Source organism: Salvelinus alpinus, chromosome 1 (assembly GCF_045679555.1).
Source record: "Salvelinus alpinus chromosome 1, SLU_Salpinus.1, whole genome shotgun sequence".
NCBI classification, from domain to species: Eukaryota; Metazoa; Chordata; class Actinopteri; order Salmoniformes; family Salmonidae; genus Salvelinus; species Salvelinus alpinus.
Genome location: NC_092086.1, coordinates 49389937 through 49399269, shown reverse-complemented (window position 1 = coordinate 49399269; position 9333 = coordinate 49389937). Strand labels below are relative to the sequence as shown.

General features: G+C 43.5%; 1 protein-coding gene across 3 annotated transcripts; it reads right to left on the bottom strand.

The window, feature by feature from the left end:
* Positions 1-3221: 3221 nt before the first annotated feature.
* Positions 3222-9290, bottom strand: LOC139578767 (2',3'-cyclic-nucleotide 3'-phosphodiesterase-like). 3 transcript variants are annotated; one of them, XM_071406788.1, is made up of 4 exons: positions 9055-9290; positions 5929-7650; positions 5691-5818; positions 3222-4756 (listed from the first exon to the last, which is right to left on the bottom strand). In XM_071406788.1, exons 2-4 carry the CDS (start codon positions 7628-7630, stop codon positions 4292-4294), a joined length of 2295 nt encoding a protein of 764 aa, XP_071262889.1. In that variant the 5' UTR covers positions 7631-7650; positions 9055-9290; the 3' UTR covers positions 3222-4291. The 3 variants fall into 3 exon arrangements, with proteins under 3 accessions (XP_071262889.1, XP_071262879.1, XP_071262870.1); XM_071406778.1 differs by having other exon boundaries at positions 5929-7663; positions 9055-9254; XM_071406769.1 differs by lacking the exon at positions 9055-9290 and adding an exon at positions 7992-8451.
* Positions 9291-9333: the final 43 nt, after the last annotated feature.

Sequence of the window (9333 nt, the reverse complement as noted above, 5' to 3'; positions counted from 1 at the left end):
ACATTAAGGCTATTTATATTTTCCCGTTGCTCTTGGCCTTGACCATATATAGAGAAATACATAAACATGTAGCCAATGATTCACCAAAGGCATTTTCATTCAGTGGCCTTGAAGTAAACTGTACAAACTGCAGTATTGTGCTTTTCTTTACCCCTGGTATTTTTATTCTTATTTGTGTGAATCCCAAACTATTTGTTTCTTTGTTTGATTAAACAGGATACCGTTTTTTTGGTTTATTTTGTTCTAGTAATATTTGAAAGGGGAGGTATCTTATGCGCCTCAGGGGTTTTTGGGGCTCCGTGCAATCTGAGATCCTTGAGACGTCCAATGATGCATTTAAACCAAACCATGGTTTGCTGATGCTCTGTCTTTGGTTATTGAGAAGGCTTTGAAAGGTCGGCCATTTTGGCACTCACCAGTAGGAGCACTACTCCATAGGAATACATTGAATTATATTTCAATTAAATGTTTCAAGGAAGAAAATAGCATGTATTTAAGTACTTTTTTAGTTGTAGTGGGGACAGTAACATTAGTCATCTAAAAAAAAGTCTACTTTAAGGAAATGTTTATATATATATATATTTTGTATGTTTAGCTCACATAATATCATTTAAAAGTATGCATTAAGGTGTCTTTAATAGAATACATGTGGCAAAACGAGTGTAGACATTAATAAATGCATTTTATAGCTTCCAAAATATATTTTACAACCTTGGGGGAGTGCCAAGATGGAGGCAAGGTGGCTTCAACACAATGCCCCTATTAGTCATCTAGTGTATATATAATCCCGATTTTAGTTGAATTTGAAAATGGTTAAGGGTTAAGGTTAGATAAGGGTTATGGTTAGGGTAAGGGGTTAATGTTAGGGTTTAGGGTAGGAAAGTCTGAAGGATCCCAGATCGTAATCATTTTTTACCTATCCTGCACATGCAGTTATCGCTTGCCTTGCCTTTCATCACATTGTGTTGTATTGCCTTGTGCACAAATAAACAAATTCCAAATAAAATAACGCTAACAAAAAATTATGTCAACACCAGCTGTCTAACCAATGCAATATTTTTTCTAGTATAGATAGTTCATTACGGTATGACGAACAGAACCAGGGTAATACATTAAAATGTGTAATAAAATCAGACCATTTCAAGGTGGAGCAATTTCATTTGGTAGGAGCAAGACTCTTTTGCATCATATTAGTCAGATGAGCCAAGTGCCCTGTACAGTCAGTGTGTGTAATCCTCAGTCTAGTGCAGCTGGCAATACAGACCTTGGTAAGAGTTGCAATTCTTTCTCTCATACACACCGGTGTGTAAATGATTGATATCAAAACTTGCACAGTTGTGGTGAAATATGGTGCAATGGGAGGTGATGGCACACCACTAGACAGTCTGACAATTGGGTCATTCAACTCAGAGCCTCTCCAGAATAAAATGTAACGAAGGTAGGATTATGGGTGTTTGAGAGCCTGTGGCCTAGGATACACTTCCTCAAAAGTGGATGAAACAATGTCACTTCAGTTTTGGGAGATTCAAACATTGACTGGCCTGATGAGAAATATACTTTAGATCATGTTCTCTTCATACATTGTACTTATCGTATCCGGAGGCTGAGTGCCATCTGCTGGTCAACTTCTCCATCTACAAACAAAATGCCTGAGTCTCACTGTACCGTGTCAAGAGTCAATAGCTTCCTAACTGTTCAAATGGGTGCCAGCAGTGGTGACCCATCATTCAGGGCATCCCCACATGTTTAGCCTGTTTTGCATGTTATTTTGGGATTAATACGTGTCACATATCAGTTTGCAAACAATGTAAAAAAATATATATATATCATTGAGTTAATAAAGCTGCATACAAACATGGTCTCTTTTTTGTTTTCTTGAGTAAGGCAGCTCCAAAATGCAGGTGTTTCAGCTTAGCTCAGTGCTTTCTGTGGTGGTGGGGCAAGCCAGCAGAAAATACGGAGTGTTGCGCCATGATTGGCTCAGTGTTCTGTCACTCATGGGGACACTACGTCACCACCAAGTCTAAGGGTAGAGCTCTAAAATTCTAGCCCCTTGGGTGCTGCCATAGAGTTACATTAGAAGTGCCCATCCAAGAAGGCTCAAGCTCATTGGCCACAGATACAATTATGTCACATCACGTTATATCTACAGTAGCTTTGATTGGACTGATCATTTCAACATCATACTTTCAAAATCTTAGCTAGCCGTCATCATTGTGAATCAAGTTGACAATCTACTGGCAAATCCTTTTTAATCCTAGTCATACGAAGAGAAATAACGAACAGAAATTATAGATACAATGTATCGGTGCTCATCGGCCATTGGACATAAACATTACACAAGTTGGAAATCGCAAATACAACAATGAGTGGTTTGGAAGTTGTTCCCAGTTATCTTGAAAGCACCCTAAATGCAGAGAATGCCAGACTTAAATGACAAAGTTTGATGACAAAAAATGTTCAAGTGAGCACAGTACAAGGTGAGTCCAAACATGTCTTGTATGCTTCTGCATAAATGTTATATGCCAGGGAGATATGTATACTGTAGCTAAAAAAGTAATACTAAGTGTATGTTGTGTAGCAAGCTGTTAGTAGCCCATGTGCCTCACCCCAATTAGGTCTATTTTCACCTGTGTCTGACTTGTTGGTGCACATGTAGCCCATAACCAGTTTTTGAAAAAAGTAATCAAATATTGTAAGAGCTTTCATTGTCTGCTTATATGCCACCTTTATTTATCCTACGGTTCTGACTTGGTGTACAGGGAGAGCACAGTAAGAACAGCCCATGTTCTGAATTCTGTCACTGTACATTTCAAAAGTACTGAACAAAGTTGACTACGTCCATCCTAGCTTGCTCATGTCTTAATTGAAATTACAGCTTGCCTCTAATCTGCTTGTCGTCACCTTATGCCAGTTTGTACATCTTATTTATCAGTAGAAAACCACATTTCTTTAAGCAAGTCAGCCATATGAGCAGTTATTATTTTTTAAAGGCAGTAAATGAGGCCGAATTAACTGTCTCGCTGACAGACAAGGCTCCGCTGATAGCCAGCTGTAGCAGTGGTATAGTGCAATTAATGTATTGTATAGTATAGTGGCTTTGCTGGCATCCCACTTATTTTTTGCCTCACCGAGACTTTCATGCTTAATTCACCACTGGTGTAGAGAAAAAGAAAACAGTCTTGAACAGGGTGTAACAGTACAAATTGCATTAGACAATATTTGGCGCAAAACAAATTCCTTTAATAAGTGTACAAAACATGTGCAAAAATAGTGACTCATTGGAAGAACTACACAAGCATGGCTTTGCCCTAAGAGACCTACACATCAGTCATGAACAGACAGTGGATACATACAAGTTGACATGCGAAAACTGGTTGACAGAAAGAGGGATGATCCCAGGCTGCAGTCTCCTACACTACAGAATATTGCAAATTGTGGCCTTGGTTTCACAGCATTTGATAAGTACCAAGTAAGTGCCAGCTAATGAAACAAACTGCACATTCATCAGCATTCTCCCTTTTGATTTCTGCTGCATCGTGCAAAAAGAGTTCATCAGGAATGGCCTCTATGAATGACATTCACAGTTCATCAAATCAAGCACACAGACACCCTTTTTTGGCCCATGAGCTACTTATGAAATTACCCAGCTCTTTCCTTCGTACCAAACACACACATACAAATGCACAAACACATGACAGGGCTGACTGACTAAATCACAGGAAATGACCAGTGTCACAAGAATTTACTGAAAGAGATGTGCAACTTCTTTAGCAAACGAGCTAATCATGACTAGAACTACATCAGCTAAAGTGAAAAACCTGGCATGCAATGAAAACACTATTTGAGCCACTCACACCAAACATGAAAACACATCTAAATGCTTAACACTGACATATGCAGAAAGGGTTGTATATAGTGTTAGACATGAATTGAGTAGGGAAAAATAGTGGTCACAAATGGGGAGAAGCGGTACTAGGTGCAGCAGTACTACATCTGAGCCATGAAATCAGGCCTTGTCTACAGAAATCCTATCCAATTGCAACTATGGCACTAAAACGCATGACAAGACACTGAACAAGATGCTAAGCTCGACCTAAACTGTGGTTTAAAGGCCTCTTGGCTTGTGCAGCAAAGCAACAGAGAAAGGCACACAGCTTGTGGATTTGGGGTGGATATCCAAGACGCCTCCCAAACCCCAAAAGTAGCACAAACCTCCCCACAGACAAATCAGAACACTAGTACGCCACTCATCCCAAGACATCCATTACCACCACCTTCCCCCTCTCCTTTACAGTATGGTGCACTTTTGCTTCTTCTTCTTGTCCCCGTCTTTCTTGGTCGTGTCGGCCTTCTTGGGCCCGTAGAGGCTGGAGAAGCAGGCCTGGGCGGAGACGGGCTCCCTCAGACTGAGCAGCCACCTCCCCTTGCCGTAGTAGGCCAGGGAGCCGAGCTCCATCTCCTCCACCAGCTCTCCCTCCTGACCCTCTTGCTGCAGCGCTAGGATCTCCAGCAGGTCGAAGCCCGTCTGCTGTGGCTCAACTCCCTCCGCACAGCCCAGGGTGATGTGGGCACGGCTGCCAGCGGGCAGGGTGGCGGCAGCCGGGACTAGAGGGACTGCCTCCTTCTCAGCGTCGGCAGGCCACAGGGTTAACTGATCCTCAGAGAGTGAAACCCGGGCACCAACAGTGCGAGGTGTGACGAAGAGGGCGCTGAGGGACAGCTCAAACGCAGAGCCATACAACTCTTTAACAGCCTAGAGTGGGAAGAAAAAGAGGTTATTTCAAAATGGTCCCCTGAAAAGTGAAAATACATTTAAACAACGCACTGGTCATCAGATTTTAAATTCATAAAACGAGGCCAATATGAGGTGTGTAACAAATGGCTTAATAGGATGAGGTTGCATTTGACAAATATCTCCCATCACCAATATACACTAAACAAAAATATAAAAGCAACATGTAAAGTTTTCCCCATGTTTCATGAGTTGAAATAAGAGATCCAGAAATTATCCATACGCACAAAAGGCTTATTTTGCACACACATTTGTTTATATTATATCCCTGTTCGTGAGCATGTCTCCTTTGCCAAGATAATCTATCCACCTGACAGGTGTGGATTTCAAGAAGCTGATTAAACAGCATGATCATTAGACAGGTGCACCTTGTGCTGGAGACAAGAGGCCACTAATTTGCAGTTGTGTCACAACAATGCCACAGAAGTTGAGGGAGCGTGCAATTGGCATGTTGACTGCAGGAATGTCCACCAGAGCTGTTGCCAGAGAATTGAATGTTAATTTCTCTAGCATAAACCACCTCCAACATAATTTTTGAGAATTTGTCAGTACGTCCAACCGGCCTCACAACCGCTGACCACATGTAACTATGGCAGCCCAGGACCTCCACATCAGGCTTCTTCACCTGCGAGATTGTATGAGACCAGCCACCTGGACAGCTGATGAAACGGATTAGTATTTGTCTAACAAAACCATTTTATGGGGGAAAACATTCTGATCGGCTGGGCCCGGCTCCCAAGTGGGTGGCCAGCCGCTGCCCAGTCATGTGAAATCCATAGATTAGGGCTTAAATTAATATATTTAAATCAAGTGATTTCCTTATATGAACTGTAACTCAGTAAAATCGTTGAAAATTTTGCATTTAGATTTTTGTTCAATATTCTTTCAGACTTACTGGTTTATCTGCATATTCCTTGGCTCCCTCAGCCTTGCCATAGTCACAGAATTTGGTAGTGCAATGAAGAGCTCCATTGGCTTGGAAATACTGCTCCAGGTCCACCTCTTTCTCAGCCTCAACAGTGACTGAAAAAACAAAGCAAGCTCAGTTGTCACAGTCAAGCTCAAGAAACTAAAATCTGATTTAGATAAACAATATAATTGTGTGTATCACAAGACAGTTGTGCTGAACTCACAGTCTGGCAAGTTCTTCTTGAAGGCCTCAAGCGTGTCCAATGTCTTCAGGAAATCCATGGACGTGCACCTGACCTTGTCCTGGATGCCAGGGAGAAGGAACCAGCCAAAGAAAAGGGGCAGGGACATCTCCTCAAGAGGAACTTTCATGGCCTGGATCTGGGCTTCCTCTAGCCCCCGCAGAGTTCTCTTGGCCAACTGTGGCAAGTCTCTGCTCCACTCAGTGCGGGGCTCCACAAACATGGCCACCAGCCGGTGCTGCTCTGCCACCTCCCCCAGACGGGCCAGCCGATCATGGGTATGGTTGGTGTCATCCACCACTATCACTTGAGCAGATGTTCCTACACTGCAGCAGGCTACCACAGCATCGTCAAAAGCCTTGTACCCATCTGCCGATGCTTCTGGACTCTCCGGTTTCACACCATGGTCATCAGCACAGCAGACAGTGCAGAGACCCTGGTAGCTATCTGCAATGGCACGTGCCAAGAGGCTCTTGCCGCTGCCGGGGAGGCCTCTGAGGATGATTAGAGTGCGAGAGGTGCGAAGGGTGGCTTTGGTCTGCTCATGCTCCAGGAAAGCAAAAGACAGAGTGCCAGGAGCAGGGACCTGCTCGACAACTTCTGCCTTCTGCTGCTCCACTGCATCACCTTCTGCCTGTTTCTCTGACTCTACTTCTTTTACAATTTCAGCTGCTACCAGTTTCTCTGCTTCCACTTTCTTCACAGTCTCAGCTGCTACTGGTTTCTCTGCTTCCACTTTCTTCACAGTCTCAGCTGCTACTGGTTTCTCTGCTTCCACTTTCTTCACAGTCTCAGCTGCTACTGGTTTCTCTGCTTCCACTTTCTTCACAGTCTCAGCTGCTACTGGTTTCTCTGCTTCCACTTTCTTCACAGTCTCAGCTGCTACTGGTTTCTCTGCTTCCACTTTCTTCACAGTCTCAGCTGCTACTGGTTTCTCTGCTTCCACTTTCTTCACAGTCTCAGCCGCTACAGATTTCTTTGGCTCTGATTCCGGTACAATTTCAGCTTCAGTCTGTTTGTCTGCCTCCACTTCCTTTACAGTTTCAGGCTCCGCTTGCATCGCTGGCGCCACCAACACAACACCAGATTCTGCCTGCTTCTCAGATTCCTCAGGCCCTTTCTTTTCTGGTTCAAGCCGTTTCACGTCCTCAGATTCTGGCTGTGTGACAGGCTCGGGCGCTGCCTGCTCAGACAGTTTAACAGCCTCTGGGACGGGTTCTGCCATTTTCTCTGGCGCAGTTTCAATGTTATTCTCTGCTAGAGGCTCTCGTGTTTTCTCTGGCATTGGCTGCTTTTTAGGCTCTGCGGTCTGGATGTTTTCGCGTTCTACGTACTTTGCTGTAGCTGGCTCAGAGACCTCTGAGCTCTCTAGTTCTGGTTGTTTTTCTGGGTACTTCTCTGCTTTAGTCACAACTTCTGTAGAGGTCTCTGGAACCTTTTCAGGAGATACAACCATTTTCTTTGGTGCTTTTTCTGCTTTAGGCTCAATCTCCTGCGTTTCTTCTGACATCCCTGATTCTGTCACCACAGCTTGCAAATGCGCCATTTCTTGCCTATTCACTGGTGATTCTGCAGGCTCTATTGGAGAGTCAAGTTGTGACTGGGGACAGTCTCCTGCTCCAGTCTCCTGTTGCTCTCGAGTCTCTGATGCGGCGTCCAACACCTGGTTCTGCTCAGCATCCATATCTGGGTTCCTCAATGGACCTAATGATAAACACTGGTTTAAACAAAAGATTTACAACGTGAAAATAAATGCAATGATATGATACAAATGAAACTTATACAAATTCAATACTTAAGGAAACCAGGAACTTTATCAAAATAAAACAGCATACAAACAATGCAATGGCGCTGGAATTCATTTAAACTTCAAGCTGTAAAAGAAAAAGTACAACATTTGACAACTCTTCCCTTATGCAAATATTTGGGATACCACACTTATCTTAGTGAGGGAGTCAACTGATACATTTAGGTATTTCTAATAAGCGTTGTAGGGAGCAGCAGACTAATTTAATTACTGTACTGCAGCGGTTTCTCTGTCGCACCTCTGGGGTCCTGCCGACTCAGAGAGCTCATCGTGGGCAAGGCCTCTGCCGGTTTGACAAAAGGCATTGGGTGGTTGGCTTGGCTCTATCGACCTGATTAGTAAATGGTTTAAGCACAGCTGGCATCTTTGGAGTGGTGTGTGAGACGAGGACGTGTGTAATGTATGCCTTCATGGCTCAATTCTCAAAACATCCACATAATCGGCTTGAACGACTGCCAGTCTGCGTTATACATGTAACGTTAGGTGGGAAATACGTAACTGGGGAAGAAACAAACGTCAATTAGAATGCATGAACATTCATCAATAAAACCGATAAAATATGCATCACCAATTTGGTACGGAATTAGATCGACTAATGAAAAAGATTCAGATATAGGCTACGCAAAATTGCCGAATATAAAGTAGAGGCGTGCTCAGCCTCCGACGACTAGGCCGGGGTGAGAAATGAACACCTGCGACTGATTATACCAACCTTTTGTGTGGACAAGGGCTCGTATAGCCTCTTTAAAACGCACTTGAATAAAAATCGCAAGTAACACCAAGAAAAGTACGTAGAATATATAATTTGAGTAACAGTCAGTAGCACAACGTCCTATTGGTTCGTGAAATTAGATGACAAAAAAAAATCCTGGTCATCCCGTTACAGGCTAGAGAAGTTGCCCAAGAAACAAACGACATTCGAAATAACTCAAAGGTCAATATTTATAGGAAGTGAATATTCAGTAAAAGACGGTCAGATGAGAATAATGTTTAAAGTGCGACGGTGTAAACGCGGCTACCATGTAACAATGAAATGGTGAAACGGGGAGTGGCTGCAATGTAATCACCACGCTACAGATAAAACAAAATCAGCGTGGCAATGTCATGTCAAAATCTAGATGCCACGTTTGAACAATAACGATAGCCTATTTCAAAGCTAAAGAAATGGTATGTCTGAAAATGTTGATCACGTCAGTCAAGTTCCAAGATCGTTCTATATGACAGCAGTTTCTAATCGGGCGATTTAGGCTAACTACCATATTGCTATGGATGGGACGAGATTACCGACGGAGGTTTCTTACCGTGCCTGTTGTGTCAGGAGTATGCCGCTGACTCTGCAATTTAGGCGTTTTCAAAGCTGGCAAGCAGTGGACAGTGGGCGCTCCGCGCAGAAATCTGCCCACAACACGCAGGAAACAAAACGGAAACTACTGTCTCTTGAGCACGCGCAAGGCTTAGTGCTCTTGAGGGTGGGGTGCTTCCTATCGTTTGCGCGCCCCCGCTCTTATCAACGCGAACGGCCCAGCAATGACAATGTAGACCTGGCTCCCAGCTGAGAAGGAAATTAAATATGAGTTTTG